At 44.7% G+C, this 21,855-nt stretch overlaps 1 protein-coding gene across 3 annotated transcripts in view; it reads left to right on the top strand.

Annotated features, from left to right (window-relative positions):
• Positions 1-8,541: 8,541 nt before the first annotated feature.
• Positions 8,542-21,855, top strand: part of NOX5 (NADPH oxidase 5) — a 39,882-nt gene continuing 26,568 nt past the window's right edge. For all 3 annotated transcript variants that reach the window (XM_043919785.1, XM_043919784.1, XM_043919783.1), the window contains exons 1-7: positions 8,542-8,681; positions 12,845-12,968; positions 14,596-14,746; positions 16,164-16,374; positions 17,363-17,597; positions 18,955-19,108; positions 19,285-19,463. In XM_043919785.1, the coding sequence (XP_043775720.1) occupies positions 8,632-8,681; positions 12,845-12,968; positions 14,596-14,746; positions 16,164-16,374; positions 17,363-17,597; positions 18,955-19,108; positions 19,285-19,463 (1,104 nt within the window). In that variant the 5' untranslated portion in view covers positions 8,542-8,631. The remainder of the gene's footprint in view (positions 8,682-12,844; positions 12,969-14,595; positions 14,747-16,163; positions 16,375-17,362; positions 17,598-18,954; positions 19,109-19,284; positions 19,464-21,855) is intronic.

Genomic DNA, 21,855 nt, shown 5'->3' with positions numbered 1-21,855 from the left:
CAGAAGACCAGGCAGTTCCTGCAAAGGTTCTGTGTTGAAAATGAGCAAAACATGTTCAAGTTTTCCAACAGAGGCTGTGTCTCTGCTTTGAGAGATGGGATACTGGGCAGGACTGATGGAACTCAAGAGTACCCTGTTCCAGACTCTGCCCCTTAGTTGGTCTGTCTGATAGATGGAGCTCAGAATATCTGCCCCCTGGGATCTTGGGATTTCCTGGGATGTATTTGCACATGCATTTTGCTCTGGGAAATATCTCATAAATACCCACTGTAACCCCAAGGGGGAACCTGTCACTCGAGGCAGGCACAGTGTTGGCTCTCTCCACATTTTCCTCAAGCTGAGGGCAGCTACTCAAGGTCCCAAATGCTGACCAAATCGCTAACCAGCTCATAGAGCCCCATGGTTGTATACGAGAGGAGGAAAATAGGTCCCAGCCTTCCAGAGCTTAAAGAGGAGATAAGAGAAGCTGGTGAAAACTTAATGTCCTCTGAGATCTTGTTTATCAGTTTAAAAGGATGATAGAACTTGCTGGAATGATGTTAGGTCAACTTAACTGCCCTGTTTTCTATGAGGGCAGTTTTCTATTTCAATCCCAGAGGGGTGAGACTACAGTGGGGTGATAGGCCATATTCAATCTCATTAAAGAGACCTAGTGATGTCAGCAGGAAGACAGAGCCTTCCCCAATGGAAGCTCAGGCCTAACAAGTCATTCACTAAATATGGACTGAGTGACTGTTACAGTCCAGGCACTGCTCTAGTGTTGAGATTCATTCAAGAATGAAACAGACACAAGTCCATACCCTCATGGAGCTTACATTCTAGTGTGGGGGAGGCAGACGAGAAACAATAAGAAAACACATCATATAGCACACTGGAAGATGATACATCTCATGGAAAGAAGAGGGTAGATCAGGGTAATGGGAACCAGTAGTTTGGAGTGGGTGCGATGCAACTTTAAGACAGGATGCTCAGGGTAGACTTCATTAAGAAGATGTGAAATGAGCAAAGGCTTGAAGGAGGTGAGTGAGTTAGCCAGGTAGATCTCTGGAAGAAGAACGTTCTGGGCAGAGGGAATGGTCAGTGCAACTGCCCTGGGGCAGAAGTGTGCCTGTTCAAGAGATAATGAGGAAGCCAGTATGGCTGGAGCTGAGTGAGCAAGGGGAGTGCCTGAAATGAGGGCACATGGGTCATGGGGTCATGTCATGGTGGGGGTTATGAAGGGCTTTGTGGTTATTCTAAGTGGGATAAGAGCAGGGGAGTACTCATCTACCTTGCATTTGAACAGGATCCCCAGGGCAGCCAAATAGAGAACAGACTCTAAGGCAATGATGGTGGAACAGAGGGTGAGTTAGGAGGCTGGCAGCATGGTCCAGGTGAGCAGTAATGGTGCCTCTGGCTAGGCTAGGACCTATGGAGGGGCAGTGAGATTCTGTATCTATTTCTAATGTAGAAGTATAAGCTGCAAGATTGGCTTGTGGGTTAGATGTCAGACATGTAGGAAAGAAAGGAATAGATGAGTACTCCATAGTACTGAGGTGAATGGGGAAGGGGTCATTTACTGAGATGGGAATACCAGCTGGCTCAGAGTTAGGAATACTGTGAAACCAGTTTTGGATGTGTTAAGTTTTAGATGCAGATTGACATCCAAGTGGAGATAGTAATTGGCAGTTGGAATTACTGAACCACAGTTCAGGGCCAAGGTTGGGGATGGAGACATGCACTTGTAGATGAGCTAGTTAACTTAACAAGGAAGTTATTTGTTTAGATAGAAAAGATAGGCTAAACCCAACTTACAAAGGCCACATAAAAGAGCAGAATCTAGGGATTTCCCTCGTGGTCCAGTGGTTAAGACTCCATATTGCCAGCTGGGGGCCTGGGTTTGATCCTTAGTCAGGGAACTAGATCCCACATGCTGCAACTAAAGATCTCACAAGCCACAACTAAGACCAAGCAGAGCCAAATAAATATATTTTTTAAAAAAGAGCAGGATATATCAATAAGTTAGGATACTGAAAAGGAGACAGTGAGTTTGAAACCGGAAGAAGGTGGGATTCAGGAAGTCAAGAGAGGACAGAGGTTCAAGAAAGGAAATCACCTTCATCAAATGCTGCTGTGACCCCTGGGCTTGGAGGGATAGAAGTCTGATTGGAATGGGTTCCAAAAAAAGCAGGGGGGGTGGCGGGGAATGAGACTGAGTATAAGCAACTCTTTCAAGAAGCTTTGCTATTAAGGAGAAACTGGGCACTAGCTGGAGAAAGAACGATCCAGCCGAGAAGAGGAAAAAGCTGCAGAAACACAGGGCACCATCCTTGAATGGGCAAGGGGATGCAGGCTCCAGGGCACAGGTGGCCTCAGGAGGAGCACAGGCAGGTGACCTGTCGCCTTCCCCATGGCTTGTCAGCATGTCAGCTGCTTCTCCTGACTCATTCAGGTGGAGGAAGGTGGCCGTAGCAGTGTTCCTACTCTACAGCAAGCAGAGAAAGTCTAGGCGCTACAAACTCAGAACTTAACAGCAGCCCCAAGAATTAAACCATTTATTACAGGGCTGGAGTGAAGACATCATGCCTTCGACAAAAAATGTAGAAGAAAAATGCTTTCTGGCAAAAAGCAACAGGTTGGGAGCATGTTGTGTAATGAAGCGCTGTGTCCCCTCTACAGGAAAATATGTCCTACTTTACTCAGAAAAATGAGGGAAAGAAGTTTTCATATTTTTCCTTCCATGATGGTGTTTCACTTTGTTACTAATCAGACTAAGGCAAATAAAAATTGAAAGCAGTATTTTTTTTTTCCAAATGGACAAATATTTTAAAGAATAATTCTTAGTATTCAAAAGTGTTTGGTAAAATAGGCATTTTCTTCAAACATGGGCGGGAGTGAAAAAAATGATTTAAGATCTTTGAGAAGCAATTTGGCTATCGGCTGTAACCAAAAGACTTAGAAAGTTTCATATTTCAGTAATTCCTCTTTTGGGCATCTGATCTAGAGAAATGATTGGAAATATGGACAAAGATTTAATAACAAGATTTCTCACAAATTTGTTTATAGTAACGGAATAAATATAAAAAGTTAACTGTCCAAACACAGAAAACTAGTTTACAACATTTTGACATGATCATATTTAATAGTATGGAGAAATGTAAATGCTGGTAAGTGAAAAGAAGTTACAAAATTATTCCAAGTGAATTATTCAATACTATCTTAGGAATTATACATCTACTCTTCAATTATGTATAGACTAAAAATTATCTTATTTATTGAATTATTTAAATTTTTAATAACAATATTCTTCTCCATATTTCTAGTTGTGTTTTCTTCATACCAACTAGGCTGGTTTAATTTCTGCCCATTTTTATTAAAGTTCTTATTCTTTTTTTAAATGGATGTTTTTCTTTCCTTTCTTTGAGGATTCTAAATATGCTTAACATCTATTATTTTCACTTCTTATAGAATGAAATCCCCCTATTGTTGGTTTGATTGGCTGTCTTTTTAGTATAGTGCTCTGCCAAAAGACTTTTGGTTTTAGGGTCAAAGGATTTATCAGCAAAACACCACTCTGCACTTAAGTAATCAAGAAATAAGTATCTATTATACTGATAGCCAGACATCCTGGAATGTGAAGTCAAGTGGGCCTTAGGAAGCATCACTACGAACAAAGCTAGTGGAGGTGATGGAATTCTAGTTGAACTATTTCAAATCCTAAAAGATGATTCTGTGAAAGTGCTGCACTTAATATGCCAACAAATTTGTGTAATAAATTTTGTGTAATAAAGTTTTATTAAAGCATAAAGGAGATAGAGAAAGCTTCTGACATAGGCATCAGGAGGGGGCAGAAAGAGTACCCCCTTGCTAGTGTTAGCAATGGAGTTATATACTCTCTAATTTGTTATTAGGGTGAATCAAAAGAATGTCTGGGGGTTGTAAAGACCTCTCTAGACCTACTCCCATAATTCACATTTTAAGACAATAGGATTAGCCAGAAGGTTTTTTTTTCTCCAGAGACTGTCCTCAAGCAGGATATATTATCGTTATATAATCCTAAGGAATGTAGAGGGGAAAAAAAAGTTTGTCCTTTCTTCCTCCTTGAGAATTCCAGACCCCTCTCTCGTTGGGGACCCCTAGACTTCTTATCAACCTGCCTAGGAATTGACTCTCTCACTACTAACCAAATAAGTGAGCATCCCATGACCAGAGATGTGTAAAGCAGGACTAGTGACCACCAATGTTGTTGAGGAGGGGTGGATGAACTAAAACAATCGGTTGATTCCTACACTGTTGGTTGAAATGTAAATCAGTACAGCCACTATGGAGAACAGTATGGAGGTTACATTAAAAAAAAAAAATATATATATGTATATATATATGTGTGTGTATATATATATACACACACATACATAAATAGAGATACTGTAAAATCCAGCAATCCCACTCCTGGGCATATATTCCAAAAAGATGAAAAGTCTAATTTGAAAAGATACATGCACCCAGGGTTCAGGCTCATAGCAGCACTATTTATAATAGTCAGGACATGGAAACAACCCAAATTCCTATCAACAGATTTGGTTTCAGAAGATGTGAACTATTACATCATGGAATATTACTCGGTAGTTTAAAAAAATGAAATATTGACACTTGCAGCAATATGGATGGACCCTCAGAATATCATGCTAAGTGAAGTAAGTCAGATAAAGACAAATATTTTATCACTAATATGTTGAATCTCAAAAATAGTACAAATGAATCTACATACAAAACAGACTTGGGATTAATAGATACAAACTAGTATACATAACATAGATAAGGAACAAAGATTTACTACATAGGACAGGGAACTATATTCAATATCTTGTAATAACCTATAATAGAAAACACTGAAAAATATATAGAGAGATAGATAGATAACTGAATCACTTTATATCCTTGGTTTACAGTATTGTAAAAGTAGGAAGTCAAAAAATACCTGGAGTAACAGGCAAGTTTGGCCTTGGAGTACAAAATGAAGCAGGACAAAGGTTAATAGAGTTTTGCCAAGAGAACCGACTGGTCATTGCAAACACCCTCTTCCAACAACACAAGAGATGACTCTATACAGTGGACATCACCAGATGGTCAATACTGAAATCAGATTGATTATATTCTTTGTAGCTGAAGATGAAGAAGCTCTATACAGTCAGCAAAAACAAGACCGGGAGCTGACTGTGGCTCAGCTCAACTCCCTATTGCAAAATTCAGACTTGAATTGAAGAGCTTAGGGAAAATCACTACGCCATTCAGGTATGACCTCAATCAAATCCCTTATGATTATACAGTGGAAGTGACAAATAGATTCAAGAGGTTAGATCTGATAGAGTACCTGAAGAACTATGGATGAAGGTTCATAACATTGTACAGGAGGCAGTGATCAAAACCATCCCCAAGAAAAAGAAATGCAAAAAGGCAAAATGGTTGTTTTACAAATAGCTGAGGAAAGAAGAGAAGCAAAAGGCAAAGGAGAAAAAGAATGATATGCCCATCTGAAAGCAGAGTTCCAGAGACTAGCAAGGAGAGATAAGAAAGCCTTTTTAAGTAAACAATGCAAAGAAATAGAGGAAAACAATAGAATAGGAAAGACTAGAGATCTCTTCAAGAAATTTAGAGATAAAAAGGGAACATTTCATGCAAATATGGGCACAATAAAGGACAGAAACTGAATGGATCTAATAGAAGCAGAAGATATTAAGAAAAGGTGGCAAGAATACACAGAACTATACAAAGAAGATCTTAATGACCCGAATAACAATGGTGTGATCACTCACCTAGAGCCAGACATCCTGGAATGTGAAGTCAAGTGGGCTTTAGGAAGCATCACTACGAACAAAGCTAGTGGAGGTGATGGAATTCCAGCTGAGCTATTTCAAGTCCTAAAAGTTGATGCTGTTAAAGTGTTGCACTCAATATGCCAGAAAATTTGGAAAACTCTGCAGTGGCTACAGGACTGGAAAAGGTCAGTTTTCATTCCAATCCCAAAGAAGAGCAATGCCAAAGAATGTTCAAGCTACTGCACAATTGTACTCATTTCACATGATGGCAAAGTAATGCTCAAAATCCTTCAAGCCTTAAATCCAGGCTTCAACAGTATGTGAACCAAGAACTTGCAGATGTCCAAGCTGGATTTAGAAAAGGCAGAGGAACCAGAGATAAAATTGTCAACATCCATTGCATCATAGAAAAAGCTAGAGAATTCCAGAAAAACATCAACTTCTGCTTTATTGACTATGCTAAAGCCTTCGACTTTGTAGATTACAACAAACTATGGAAAATTCTGAAAGAGACGGGAATACCAAGCCATCTTACCTGCCTCCTGCGAAACCTGTATGCAAGTCAAGAAGCAACAGTTAGAACTGGACATGGAACAACGGACTGGTTCCAAATTGGAAAGGGAGTACATCAAGGCTGTATATTGTCACCCTGCTTATTTAACCTATGCAGAATACATGATGTGAAATGTACTGGGCTGGATGAAGCACAAGCTAGAATCAAGATTGCCGAGAGAAATATCAATAACCTCAGATATGCAGATGATACTACCCTTATGGCAGAAAGTGAAGAGCTTCTTGATGAAAGTGAAAGAGGAGAGTGAAAAAGTTGGCTTAAAACTCAACATTCAAAAAATGAAGATCATGGCATCCAGTCCCATCACTTCATGGCAAATAGATGGGCAAACAATGGAAACAGTGACAGACTTTAAGGGCTCCAAAATTACTGCAGATGGTGACTGCAGTCTTGAAATTTAAAGATTCTTGAACCTTGGAAGAAAAGGAATGACAAACCTAGACAGTATATTAGAAAGCAGAGACATTATTTTGCCAACAAAGGTCTATATAGTCAAAGCTATGGTTTTTCCAGTAGTCATATATGGGTGTGAGAGTTGGGCCATAAAGAAGGCTGAGCACTGAAGAATTGATGCTTTTGAACTGTGGTGTTGGAGAAGACTCTTCCGAGTCCCTTGGACAGCAGGGAGATCAAGCCAGTCAATCCTAAAGGAAATCAGTCCTGAATATTCATTGGAAGGACTGATTGTGAAGCTGAAGCTCCGATACTTAGGCCACCTGATGTGAAGAGCTAACTCATTCGAAAAGACCCTGATGCTGGGAAAGATTGAAGGCAGGAGAAGGGGATGACAGAGACAAGATAGTTGGATGGCATCACCGACTCAATGGACATGAGTTTGAGCAAACTCTGGGAGATGGTGAGGGACAGGGAAGCCTGGTGTGCTGCAGGCCACAGGGTCACAACTGAGCAACTGAATAATAAAAAAAGCTCAAATATTTCAGTAAAAATTACTTTTTTAAATCGAGTGAACTCTATGACCCTGAAGTCTCTCCAGTCCTGAGTTTAAGCAAAGCAAAGCAAATCTAATAAACTAAAACCAAATCAAACACTGAACTCCTAGATTGTTGTCATCACATCATAAAACCTGGACAGTTCCCCCTGAAGGAAAAACAGATGCTCTTTATACTTTCTGATACTCTGTCTTAAACCATTTGGACCCAATACATTTGATCTCTTGCCACATTGGAAGGGAAGCACTTGCCAAGGTCATCAGATAAGTTCCACAGAACTCATCTTCCCTTGGGACTTAATCAAATGAGAACTGCTGAGCCTGTGAGCAGAGGAGCATGAGGGTCACAGCAGAGGGATTTGAGGGAACATTTCAGGTTCAGGGGCTACCATGACTGTCACTCAAGGAGCCGTTTAAATATCCCACCAGGGGCCAAACAATTGGAGAAACTTCTTTAAAACAAAGCAATAAATATTTCCCTCATTTTGGAAATGAACCAGGAACATCTAAAACAACCAATAGGAAGTCCTAATGTGCAACAGAGTCTAGGAGTTATCAGTCTGAGTTGACATCTTACCAGACAGGAGAAAAAGTGAAAAGCACTTGGAATTTTCATTGCAGGGTGGCTTTATCTAAATGACTGCACAATTCCTTTTTGTGTTTTAACAAACAGAGCTTGCAGACCATCAATTTCTCCCAGACCCCTTGGACAGAAACCCCTTACAGATGACTGTTCCAGCTTATTTTTACACAGGACACTGGGTCCGAGTTGCACTCCCCACATGGTTAAATGCAATCTCCAGATTGAATTCTTGCTGAGCCGCCTGGACATGTTACTTCACTTCTCTGAGCTTCACTTTCCACATCTGCAGAGTGTGATGCTAACACCCCCAAGCAGGGTGGGTTACATATTCAATCAGGCACCTTGTGTGAAGTCCTCAGCATTTTTGTTGGTAACTGATAGGACTGTGGGCCATGAAGTCTCATGGGGCACTTTTTTTCATGGTGCATTTCTAGACCTGCCCAGTCTCCCTGAGGGAGGGAAGGTGGAAGGTACTTGACTAGATGGAACATAGCCAACATCCTTCTTAGGAAAAGGCTTGCCCCACTCTGCACCAGGCCTCCTTCTTAAAATTTCTCTGTAACAAGCTGGCTACCAGCCAGCACATGGCTCAGTGAGCAGCTGTGGGTGTGAGCAGCATTTTAGGAAAGGCAGGAAGAGTAGCTGGGGAGAGATAAATTGTGGACTTCAGGACGCAGGCTGCTGTACGGACAGCAGCCTTTCCGGGACCTGTGGTCTAAAAGCGAAGAAGATGAGTGCGCCGGGAGACACAGCCTGGACAGACTCTGAAGGATTCAGAGGGTGAGTGGCTCATTTGTCTCACTTTCCATGCCAGCGACAAGGGAAAGGCAGGAGTGCTTATTCTTTTGGGGGTCCACAAAGGGTAGACTACCAGTGGCAGAAGGAAGGAGACCCGAGCACGCTCTTGTCTGGTTACGAGCAAGCTGTAGAATCTTGAGCAAGTCATCTGCCCTCTCTGGGCCTGTTTTCTCATCTATAAAAGAAGGAACTGGCCAAGTCTAATAACCAGACTAATAACCATACCTAACATTTGTGCAGTGTTCACGAGTTTCACTTTTGAAATAGAATCTCATTGGGTCCCCGTGGCAATCCTTGGTTGAAGGATTGACTGTCACTTTTACAGATGAAGAGGGCTTCCCAGGTGGCACTAGTGATAAAAAAAAAAAAAACCCACCTACCAATGCAGAAGACGTAAGAGACATAGGTTCGATTCCTGGAGTGGGAAGATCCCCTGGAGAAAGAAATGACAACCCATTCCAGTATTCTTGCCATGAACAGAGGAGCCTGGCGGGCTACAATCCATGGGTTTGCCAAGGGTTGGACACAACTGAAGTGACTTAGCACACACGAATACACAGATGAGGAAACTATCACACACTGGGGCCAGTGGACCTAAGAACCTGGTCTTCTGGGGACAGTTCTGGCCTCTCGTCAATACCAGGTTCCCCTGGAGCTCTGAAACCTGCAGATTCCCAGCTTCTTGTTGAGGACTACCTCCTTTTCCCTACCCTCCCTCACTCTTTACTTCCCACCAGTTGTCTCTCCTCCAGCCTCTTTGCAGAGTTTCCTTTCTCATCCTGTAGGCCAGGCACACTAATATTTCTGAGACGAGGGAGGTTAACATTTGATACCCTGCCCCCATGCTCCCTGGGTTAGCACTTGTGTGCAGCCTGTTTCCTAGAATTCGCTCTGCTTTGTGGAATGTCTTCCTGTGGGGTCCCGAGAAAGTAGTAGGTGAGGCTGTTTAACCTTCAGGGCCGTGCTTCTCCAGATGTGAGCCTGGACCATGTTGTGTGGGTCACAGACATTCAGGGTTCTGCCTACATATGCAGATTCCTGGGCCCTGCCCCGAGTTTGGTGGGTCAGAAGGGGCATTTCACCATCTTGCCCTGTTTCTGACAAGCACTTACCAGGGCCTGGGAACCATGCTTTTAGGAGACTGCCCTGTTGGGCTGCAGAGGGCTGTTGATAGACTTCTTAGAAGTGAACCACACTTATATTACTAAAATAAGTCCTTCCTGATGATGATGATAATTGATTTTTACTTTCTGGCCATGCCATGTGGCATGTGAGATCTTAGTTCCTCGATCAGGGATCGAACTCTCATCCCCTGTAGTGGAAGCTTGGAGTCTTAACCACTGGATCGCCAGAGAAGCCCTAATTTTTTAAGTAAACTTTAGGATTTAACTAGGTTATATTTTAGAGTTTTGCATCTCTGTAAGTGAAACTTGTCTAGAATTTTCTCTTTTCGCATGCTGTCTTCAGTGGGCTTGGGTAATGATAGCTTTGTAAAATAAACTAGGGATCTTATGGTCATTTTCTACAATCTGAGATGGTTTGACATTGGACTTATTTTCTGAAGATTAGAGAAAGCTCAACTGTGAAAACAAGTTGGGCCTGACATTATTTTAAATGTTGACATTTAGCCCCCTTACTAACTATTTAAATGATTATTGGTCTGTTCAGATTGTTACTTCTTGAAATTAATTCATTTCTCTATGTTCACCAATCACTTGCACACAATACTCATATTTCTGTAGCCATTTTCTGGATTCTATTGCCTTTCTCAATATTAATATTTTATTTTTTCACTTTCTCTAATCACGCTTTTTTACTTAGTATTTTCATAGGACCGACTTGTTTTTTTCACTATGAGCATGCATGCTTAGTCGCTCAGTCATGTCCGACTGTGACTCCATGGACTGTAGCCCTCCAGGCTCCTCTGCTCATGGGATTCTCCAGGCAAGAATACTGGAGTGGGTAGCCGTTCCCTTCTTTAGGGGATCTTGCTAACCCAGGGATCAAACCTGGTTCACCTGCATTGCAGGCGGATTCTTTACCATCTGAGCCACCAGGGAAGCCCTTTTTTCACTATCCTGAGGCATAATTGATGTACAATTATTAATAAAAATGAACAATTTGATGAATATTGACATATGCATGCATCTGTAAAACCATCGCTGTAACCAAAATCAGTTTACCATTTTGACCTTTTTTTTCCAGTTTTCTAGTTTCTTAATTTCAGATTTTATACTTGATTCTATCCTTCTATTCATGTATGTGTGTGATTTATTCTTTTTCTAGTTTCTTAAGTGAAAGCCCATTTATTTCATTTTTCAAAAGGTTATACTCCATTATAGTTATAAAATATTAGCTACATTCCCTGTGTTGTACAATATATCCTTGTAGCTTATCTTATACATGGTAGTTTGTACCTCTTAACCCCTTACCTCTATCTTTGCTCTCCACCTGTCCTCTCCCTACGAGTAAACACTAGTTTGTCCTCTATATCTGTGGATCTGTTTCTTTTCCATTATGTTAACAGTATGTTTTAGTTTTTACATTCCACGTATAAGTGATATCATAAAATATTTGTCATTCTCTGACTCATTTCACTTTAACTCATTATTTTTAATCTTATTTATATATACAATAAATTCTCATTTTTTGTGGTAGCTGTATTTTGTAAAGTCACCACAAACCCTGAATGAGGAAATTCTGCACCTTTATTCCTGGGAAAAATAAATACAGGATTTGGTTCCTACCAGCTGATGGGCACACAGTTTTCGTATAATGATCAATACATGATTTTGTTTTATGTGTTTCTGTTTAAAGACTCCTTTAAAAGCAGAAATTGTTGATTCATTAACATAGACCTTATGGTCAACAGCACTAGAACTCGTGTCTGAACAAAACTTATCTAACAATGTAATTTCTGCATAAGGCAGATCACAGACTTTTGTGCTTAGGAATACTAGACAGTATTTTGTATTTCCTAGGGGCCATTTTAAAGAGCAAAATCACCAATGAAGAGTGCAAAAATGTGAAACACACAACACTAAATAGATTGTGGGAAAGGCATTTGTTTATAGTCTGAGAGCTGAGACAAGTAGGCAGATTGTTGCTTGTGTTGACCTCAACAGGAAACATGCACATCAAGTGACTCAAATGCATTCCCACTTAACCCATGTCCACAGTGATCTCAGAAATGCTGCAAGTGTAGGGGGTTACTAATAAATTTTAGCGAGTATGCTTATTTCCATATATGGAATCTGCAGATAACAAGGATTGATTGTAGCTAAATTATTTAAAGTTATATTAAACTCATGGGATATAGACAAAAGCCATTCTCACAAAGGAAATTTAGAGAATAAGGTGACATAAATTCTCACTCATTGACTCGTCATTGACTCGTTTGGATTGCTGGGTTCTGATGCCACACAAAGTGTTAATCTCTGTTCTCATCACAGTTTAGCTAGCCCATCTGTGAGGGTTTAAGATGGCTGATGCCCTTGTGACATTGCTGATACATCCTGGACCTGGAGAGTCAAGCCCTCAGTCTCAGCCCTTGCATGGCTTATACTTGAAATGTTCAGGCAGAGGGTGGAGGTTCTTGGGTGTGATGGGAAAAGCAGTGGCCTTGAAGTTGACCTGCTGAATAAATTCTGCTAAGTAACTGAAGTGCTCTGAGCCTGTTTCCTCCCTGTAAAATATCTTAGGGAGGAAGGAAGCTCAGAGCGGTCGAGTAGTTTACATTCGGTAACAAGGACCAAAGCAAAGAGTGACTGGGGAGGATTCGGAGCACAGTAAAGAGCTGGTAAATGTGAGGTGGGGTGTCACTGTCACCGTGTTAATAACACCCATGGAGTGAGCCATTCTCTGAACTTACACCCATCGTCTGAGGTCCAGTTCACTGGGGCCCTGTCATCCCAGAACCTAAAGAGACTTAAGCCTGGGTCAGCCAATGCCCTAGATGGAAGGAACAGACTTAAAGACAACAAGAAGCAGCTGTGGGGAAGCACTGCTCCCACCCTGAAGCTACTTCAACCACTTGGGAAGCCTGAGACCCCAGCTGGAGGAAGACAGAGGTCCTGGGGCCACTGTGAGGCCTCCTGAGCCCTTGGACACCCCAAACCCACCCACCTGTCTCTTTTGTCTCCCAGCACCATGACTGCCGAGGAGGACGCCAAGTGGCTTCAGTGGGTGACGCACCAGTTTAAGACTATTGCGGGAAACGATGGGGAGATCAACCTGCAAGACTTCAAAAAAGCCCTGCAGGTGAAAGAGGCAAGTGTCTGCTCCAGAAGTGGGGACCCTGTGCTTATATTTTGTAGAGGAGGAGCAATCTGGTTTCCAGGACACAGTACCTCACAAGGAGGGAAAAGTCTCTGCTACTGGGGCCCTTCCATCCATGGTGGTAGCCATGGCCTCCTGGGATCTTTCAAACAACACATGAAGTTGGAAATCAGTAGCTTGTCAAATCTTAAGAAATATTATTGACCTTACATTTACTGCCAGCCTCATGGGCAGAGGTGATGCCAAGACTTAAGTTTCCTGCCAAAAAACCAAATTTTTCCGTGGTTTGTACCCATTAAAGGCCTGTTTGCACTGCCACTCCATCCCCAGTCCTCTCTCTCGGTGTCATAGGTCCTCTGCCCATCCCCATAACAGCCTGCGTGCCTGACAAAAAGTGGAGACATTAGCAGAGAGGAGGGTGGGGTGAGCCTGCAAATGCCAACCTCTCCGCAGGTGTCCTCGGGGATGGCCTCTCGTGGTGGCCTGTATCCTTGATGGGAGTGAGACAAGGAGCATTTGAATGCCCCTGTTTGGATGGGAGGACTCCTCACTTGCTGGTACCAGGGGCACTCTAAACACTGTTTGAACTCTGAACATTGTCTCCTTTCATAGTCAATATGGGGAAGGGAAAAAAGGCCTTCTGCCTAATTGGGGCTATAAGATATCTTAAGATGAAGGCCATTCGGGATGGTAGAGTAATATTAGGAGAGTGATAAAGGCATTACTAAAGGGACCCAGGTGAAAAAGAGTGAGGCCGAAGCAGGGCTGACTGCCCACAGTGGACCTCGTGCTTGTGAACTTAGATCAGACACTAAAGCCCTCAGGCTCCTCGCCCTGCCTCAAGGAGTAGATCTCGGCCTGGCACATCTGTGACACTGACCCAGCCTGTCTTCTTAATTTCTGTGTTTCCAGTGCCTAACACAAGACCTGCCTGGCAAGCAGGGGCTTGTGCAGATACGATTCTTGAATGAAAGAATTGTTGAATGATGGATGGAGTGAGTGCACGAGCACCTGAGAACAAGTGCTGTTAAGAGCGACTCTACATTAGGAGCACTTAATTGTAGGCTCTAGGCAGCCCAAACAACAAGGCAAAGACACAGGTATTCAAGTGGCACCTTCTTTAGAAGTCCTTCCTGGCTTCACTGTCGCTTGAGGTCACCCGAAGGGGAAAAAGACAGGACCTGGGAGGAGCCTGCAGGGGGACGCTCAATCTGACCTTTGTCCCAAGTTGAGTAAGGGGCCACCAGAGGTCTGGACTGCAAGGCTGATGAGAGTGGTGGGTTATGGAGACAGAGAGCCTATGGAAATTACCAGGCCCAAGAGCCAGAAGGGAGCCCAGGACCCATTCACAAGCCTATCCTCGCTACAGGGATCTGAACAGTTCTCCTACCAGAGCCCAAAGTTGTTCTCAGCTGACAGGATGGGCCATGGACACTGTCCCCTGGTGTGGCTTCATTGGGCAGATCACAGGCTATTTTCAGTCACTTGAGTCCTCCCTGAATCCCACCACCCCATGGCATGTGTACACACACACAGACACACACACAGAGTGAATGAATTCAAAGCCCAGGCTCCATGGCCACGTTTGTACCCATCTCCTGTCCTCCTCTGGCCACAGTCTTTCTTTGCTGAGAGATTCTTTGTCCTGTTTGACTCGGATGGAAGTGGCACCATCACACTTCAGGAGCTGCAGGAGGCACTGACCCTGCTCATCCACGGCAGCCCCATGGACAAACTCAAATTCCTCTTCCAGGTGTATGACGTCGACGGTAAGCATCCTTGGTGGGATGGGAGGAGGACTCCGAGGGAGGGACAAAGGGAACGGGCTGTCTCAGTGACTGCCCAGCACTGGGCTAATGTCTCCAGCTGCTGTTGTGCTCCTGGGCACGGCCCTCTAGCCTATGGGGTTTCTCTAGCTCCTGTGTGATTTTGGCTATGGAAAAGGGCCTGTTATCACTTTGGAAGGACTTTGGAAGTCCAAATCAAGGAATTATTTCTTTTGAAAGAGACTTACACACATCCATAGCCTTTTTGGATCAGATAGGGAAGGCTTCAACCCATCCTGTGCAATAATTGGTCTTGAGGTTGGGGGGGCTCCCTCTTTCCAGGTTTTAAGAACCTGGTCCCTGGATTTATTTGTGAAGTAACTGCTCCTTCCTTTGCATTTTTAGTGGGAGTTTGCAGTGCCTTTGGGGCATAATCACAGATCACCTTCTGAATGTGTCCAAGATTAATAATGTATCTCAGGGCCTGGTTCACACCCTCATCCCTTAGAATTTGTCAGGGGCATATTGCTACCTCATGTGTGTCTATATCCGAAATAAGTCAAGAAATTTCTAATCAAGGGTCCTACTACTTATGAAGAATGAAAATACATACAGAAAAAAAAAAAAGCCTCAGATCCCATCTCACTTGATACAGTTGTTTCTCCAGTTAGTTCCAGGATCCCTGTGGATACCCAAACCCATGGACGCTCAAGTCCTTTATATAAAATGTAGACATACAGTCAACCCTTGATATCTGTGGGTTCATCCATCCACAGATTCAACCAACTGTGATCGAATTTGTAGATGAGGAACCCGTCTGTACTGAGGGTCAACTGTAGTTTTGGCTTCCTTTTCACATCACTCTTAGCCACTCATGTTCTCATAAGGTCACAACCCTGCACTTGAGGGACCAGCTGTGGCCTCTCAGGACAACATGGATGGATGAGCAGAGTCTGCTACAATTTGGGGAACAAACAGAAACCTCTTCACCACCACCTCATATACAATTTGCCTCTGAATAACTGGGGCTCTGGGCACATAGCTCCTTAGAGATTAAGTAAGCAAGTGTATCTTCTGGGCAGATGGTCTTGGAAGTTGAGTGGTGCTTAGAGAGGAGGCTGCAGATTCTAGAGGAAGGCATGCACTGAGGCCAAAGATTCTCCATGCTTGGGAAGGTGTTTGCCTCTGCTGAGCCCGGCAGTAGGGAGCCATGGAAGGTTTGTGAGTTGGAGGTGCCATATGTCCTTTGATTGCCTGGTGTTTACTCCTAAAGACATCAGGTTGGCAGAAACCTGAACGAACAGGAAGTTAACCCCACGATGCAATGGTTGTGCAAGGCAGGGGGAGTTTGCAAGTACAGAGTGAGGTGGGAGGGAGGTGGGTGCAGGTCCCCACTAGGCCTCATCTTCGCCTGAAACAGGCAGCGGCTCCGTCGACCCCGACGAGCTGCGCACCGTGCTGCAGGCGTGCCTGCACGAGAGCGCCATCTCGCTGCCCCAGGAGAAGCTGGACCAGCTGGCGCTGGCGCTCTTCGAGTCGGCCGACAAGGACTGCAGCGGCACCATCACCTTCGAGGAGCTCCGAGACGAGCTGCAGCGCGTCCCCGAGGTCATGGAGAACCTGACCATCAGGTACCGCCCTGGCTGGTGCAGCCACACAGCCCATTCCGGGATCAGAGTCCAGGTGCGAAGTGTGGCCTGAGCACAAGGAGGGTCCCTCGGCTTGGCCCTGCCCCGCCCCGGTCGTCCCCCCCCAGCCCAGCCCCTCGGGTTCCCTCCCTGGCCCAGCTTAGCTCCTCTGCCCACTTTCTCTTGGGGCCAAATGTCTGTCCTGCCCTCTGCAGGGCAGCTGTTGTCATGCGTGCATTTTCTACAGGGTTCCTTAAGAATCAACTCAATATTAAGCACCAGTTATGTGCTGGGCATTTTTACAAGTATATCATTGCATAACATGGAAAAGGAAATTGAAGTTACACAAAGAATGAAGTAACAAAAAGACATTAAAACTATTTCACCTGAAGTAACACACCTAGGTGCACACAAATACTTAGCAAAGACATTTATTTATTCAACTTGTTTGAGCAGCTACTCTGTACCACACCTTGTTCTCAGTAATGGCAGAGCTCTGCTCGGGCTGCATTCCAGGCTGAGACACAGGTATTTTATACCAATAAACAAGTACATACACTAGACAAGTACAAATTTGACAGGCACTGTGGAGAAAATAGTATAAACAGGGTGTAACAGCAGACCTAAGTTTATCTGACTCCAAGTTCTGAATAGTGCCACTTTTGTACTTCATTCTTTTTGTGTATTAACTTCAAAAATTTCTCAGATTCTTCCATCCATTATGATTGTCTCCCCACTCAAGGTAGTTAAAAAAAAAAAAAAAACAACTCGTGGGTATGGTATCAGACAGACAGGAGATTGATGCCAGTTCTACCTAGCTGTGTGACTGTAAGCAAGTCACTTGACCTCCCTTTCCTGATGTAAAAGGAAGCCGGCCTGTTTGCCCCAAGGCTCCCAAGAGTTAGTGGCTGCAGAGGGAGTGCGCCTCCAGGCTCCCACCCCGGTGGTCCCCGCCGCACCGCGCCCCTCTGAGTGGAGTCCTCTCTTACAGCGCTGCTCGCTGGCTAACGCCCCCTGCTCCCCCGCGACACCAGCGCCCACCTCGCCCGCTGACCTCTGCCTACTGGCACAACCACCGCAGCCACGCGCTCTGCCTGGCTGCCTTCGTGGGCCTCCACGTGCTGCTGTTTGCCCTGGCAGCTAGTGCCTACCGGGCCTTCGGAGCCAGCGTCATGGTGGCCAAGGGCTGCGGCCAGTGCCTCAACTTTGACTGCAGCTTCATCGCGGTAGGGCTCTGTGGGCACAACGCAGGGAAGCGGGCAGGGGGACTGATGTAGGCTCCTCTTAGACTAAATGACCCACGCATGGACACCTGCATTGGCAGCGCAGGATGGCACCTTAGAAATCCACTGGGCCGACACTCAGTGGGGGGACTAAGGCTCAGAGAGGGGCAGTGAGTTGTCTGTCGTCACACAGCAGGTAAATAATACAGCTCGCATTTTTGTGTGCTTGCTATGTACCAGTCACAGTGCTAACCACTTTCCATAGGGTTATTGACCCTCACAATTACCCTATGGTGGACCCAGACGAGGTTGGGCTAGCTCCTGTGAGGGCTCCAGCCAGAAAGAGAATACTTCAAGAGGCCTTGAATGCCAGAATGTGATCCTCTGGACCAGAGCCTGAGGTCTCCAAGTGTATTTGATAATACACTTCTACAACTGGAATGAAACAAAACACAACAAAATAAACAAAAAACAAAAACCCCCTCCCAATTACCCAATATATGCTCACTTACTTATATGCATGCCCTGTTACTGTTAGCCAATAGGTTTAGGCACAATATAACTATAAGTCAAGATTCATCTTTAATGATCAGAGATGTACATCTCTAGTTCAAATACTCCTTTTGACACTATCAGTTTCTTACTAGAGGAGTTTTATTTTTAACCTCATAACTGGCCTCAAAGAATTCACACCAGGAGTGGGAGACACATGACTCATTTTCGTGGTCACTTGCTCTTGCCTTATTAACATTATTTTCAATCTGCATTTTCTCTGTAGGGAATCTTTTTAAGCTACATGTCCTTTCTGAGGGGTAGTTAAGCTTGCTTAAGTTAAAAGCAGTTAATGCAATCCACAAATTCACACAATAGGACAGGCATAAATTAAAGCAAATGAGTAAGGGAGAGGGCCCTCGCCATAAGCCCCTTAAAAAGTGCCGTCTCCCCTCAGGACATCTCAAGAACTACATGGAACATGGTGCCTGTCTGACCTATGACTCAATGAGGGCTCTGTGTCTACACAGAGCCTAAATATTAGTAGAAGCTTATGTGTTTCCCACGTGTTGAGATAAAAGGAATACAAACATTCTGTAAGATTTTCTCTTCCCTGCCCAGTTCTGGAGGTCCTACTTTGGGACCCCAGCTATGGATCGAGGCAGCAATGGAATACTTGAGGCAGGGGACATGGTGATGTCCCCTAGCCCCGCCCACCCTCCAGCCCCACCCACCAAGCCCCGCCCACACAGCCCCGCCCATTGGTAAGCACAGCCATCTCAGCGGGAGGCAGGGAGACACCTGCTGCGAAGGGGCGGCCAGGTTAGAGAGCGAGCCAGATGGGCTGTCTACCGCTTTGCTTGGCCAGGTGCTGATGCTCAGGCGCTGCCTCACGTGGCTGCGGGCCACGTGGCTGGCTCAGGTCCTGCCGCTGGACCACAACATCCAGTTCCACCAGCTTATGGGCTACGTGGTGGTCGGGCTCTCGCTGGTGCACACCGTGGCCCATGTGGTGAACTTCGGTGAGTAGGCTGGGCTGGGGTGGGGTGGGGATCTGGGCTTTCCACAAACCACTAATTTATCCCGCTCCCGTGTCCCGGTGGGCGGAGAAGGGTGTCCTGGATAAGCTGGATGGGGAGAAGTGGGAACCCCAACTGGAAGGCGCAGTGGGCCGATCTTGTCTTGTGCTCGTCTCCAGCGCTCCAGGCTCAGTCTGAGGCCAGCCCCTTCCGGTTTTGGGAACTCCTGCTCACCACGAGACCTGGCATCGGCTGGGTTCACGGCTTGGCTTCCCCGACCGGCGTGGCTCTGCTCCTGCTGCTGCTCCTCATGTTCGCCTGCTCCAGCTCCTGTGTCCGCAGGAGAGGCCACTTTGAGGTGCCCCAGCCTTTCCCCTTTGCCTGGCCTATCTTGGGCTCCCACCTTCATTTCTTCCTTTTTTTAAAAAATTAATTTTTGTTGGAGTATCAGTTCAGTTGCTCAGTTGTGTCCTACTCTTTGCAGCCCCATGAATCGCAGCACACCAGGCCTCCCTGTCCATCACAAACTCCCGGAGTTTACTCAAACTCATGCCCATCGAGTCAGTGATGCCATCCAGCCATCTCATCCTCTGTTGTCCCCTCCTCCTCCTGCCCCCAATCCCTCCCAGCATCAGGGTCTTTTCCAATGAGTCAACTCTTTGCATGAGGTGGCCAAAGCACTGGAGTTTCAGCTTCAGCATCAGTCCTTCCAATGAACACCCAGGACTTATCTCCTTTAGGATGGACTAGTTGGATCTCCTTGCAGTCCAAGGGACTCTGAAGAGTCTTCTCCAACACCACAGTTCCAAAGCATCAATTTTTCAGTGCTCAGCTTTCTTCACAGTCCCAACTCTGACATCCATACATGACCACTGGAAAAACCATAGACTTGACTAGACAGACCTTTGTTGTCAAAGTAATGTCTCTGCTTTTTAATATGCTATCTAGGTTGGTCATAACTTTCCTTCCAAGGAGCAAGCGTCTTTTAATTTCATGGCTGCAGTCACCATCTGCAGTGACTCTGGAGCCCCCAAAAATAAAGTCTGACACTGTTTCCACTGTCTCCCCATCTATTTCCCATGAGGTGATGGGACCAGATACCATGATCTTAGTTTTCTGAATTTTAAGCTTTAAGCCAACATTTTCACTCTTCTCTTTCACTTTCATCAAGAGGCTTTTTAGTTCCTTTTCACTTTCTGCCATAAGGGAGATGTCATCTGCATATCTGAGGTTATTGATATTTCTCCCTGCAATCTTGATTCCAGCTTGTGCTTCTTCCAGCCCAGCGTTTCTCATGATGTACTCTGCATATAAGTTAAATAAGCAGGGTGACAATATACAGCCTTGACGTACTCCTTTTCCTATTTGGAACCAGTCTGTTGTTCCATGTCCAGTTCTAACTGTTGCTTCCTGACCTGCATACAGGTTTCTCAAGAGGCAGGTCAGCTGGTCTGTTATTCCCATCTCTTTCAGAATTTTCCACAGTTTATTGTGATCCACACAGTCAAAGGTTTTGGTGTAGTCAATCAAGAAGAAATAGATGTTTTTCTGTAACTGTCTTGGTTTTTCGATGATCCAACGGATATTGGCAATTTGATCTCTGGTTCCTCTGCCTTTTCTAAAACCAGCTTGAACATCTGGAAGTTCTCGGTTCACGTATTGCTGAAGCCTGGCTTGAAGAATTTTGAGCATTACTTTACTAGCGTGTGAGATGAGTACAATTGTGCGGTAGTTTGGGCATTCTTTGGGATTGCCTTTCTTAGGGATTGGAATAAAAACTGACCTTTTCCAGTCCTGTTGACACTACTGAGTTTTCCAAATTTGTGTGCAGTTTTCCAAATTATTGGAATAATAAGTTTTCCAAATCATTGAAGTATAATTGGTTTCTATTGTTCAGCAAAGTGAGTCACCCACCTTCATTTCATGCTGTGCCCCCTCCAGCTTACTCCAGAGCCCAGGAAGTTCCAGGTGGTTTGCATACTATGGACATGTGACTTGGGTTCTGCCACTGAACTGTGATTTGTGTCTGGCGAGTGAAAATGTTCTGCTCTAGAAGATTCTACCTTTTTTGCTGGCTTATCCTCTTGCTCTAATAGGATTAAACTAGGCTCAAGACGGCACAAAGAGGGCAAGAAACAAGCTCTTGAGAGTTCTAATCCCCACCCCACTCCTTATTGATCATTCCACTGCTGTCATTTATAAAGCAGAGCTGTAATTCTCTACCTTTGGAGTTATTTTAGAAATTAAATGAGATAATACAGGTGAAGTCAATAACTATACACACCTAGCATGTGGGCGCTCTACAGGTGTTAGGTCTAGCTTTGCTTCCCTCTCTCTAGCCTCCTGGAGATATAAAAGGTCCTGAAGGATCTAGTTTGGAGATTGTGTCCCCTGGACTGATCTGGTCGTAGCAGAAACAGACATATATGTATATACAGTCACCTACTCTGAGCCAACAATGACCCTTTGAGGTCATAATCAGCATCCTCACTTGACCCATGAGGAATCTGACTCATAGAAGTAACTTATCAGACCCAGGCCACAGAGCTAGTAGCCGAGCAGGTGTTAAAACTCGGGGCTTTGCTCTTTCTTCTCCGCTGCCAGAACATCATTGCTCTCTTTCCTTCCTTCCCCCCGAGAAAGGGTCAGTGGGTCGGGACACTGGTGCTGATGAGCCCATCAGAGGGGGCAGTCCACCCGGCCCAGAACACGCCCAGGCAGATGTTCCAGGTGTTGGTCACTGGTGCCAA

Source organism: Cervus elaphus, chromosome 12, assembly GCF_910594005.1.
Source record: "Cervus elaphus chromosome 12, mCerEla1.1, whole genome shotgun sequence".
Taxonomy (NCBI): Eukaryota; Metazoa; Chordata; class Mammalia; order Artiodactyla; family Cervidae; genus Cervus; species Cervus elaphus.
This window is presented reverse-complemented; position numbering and strand designations above follow the sequence as displayed.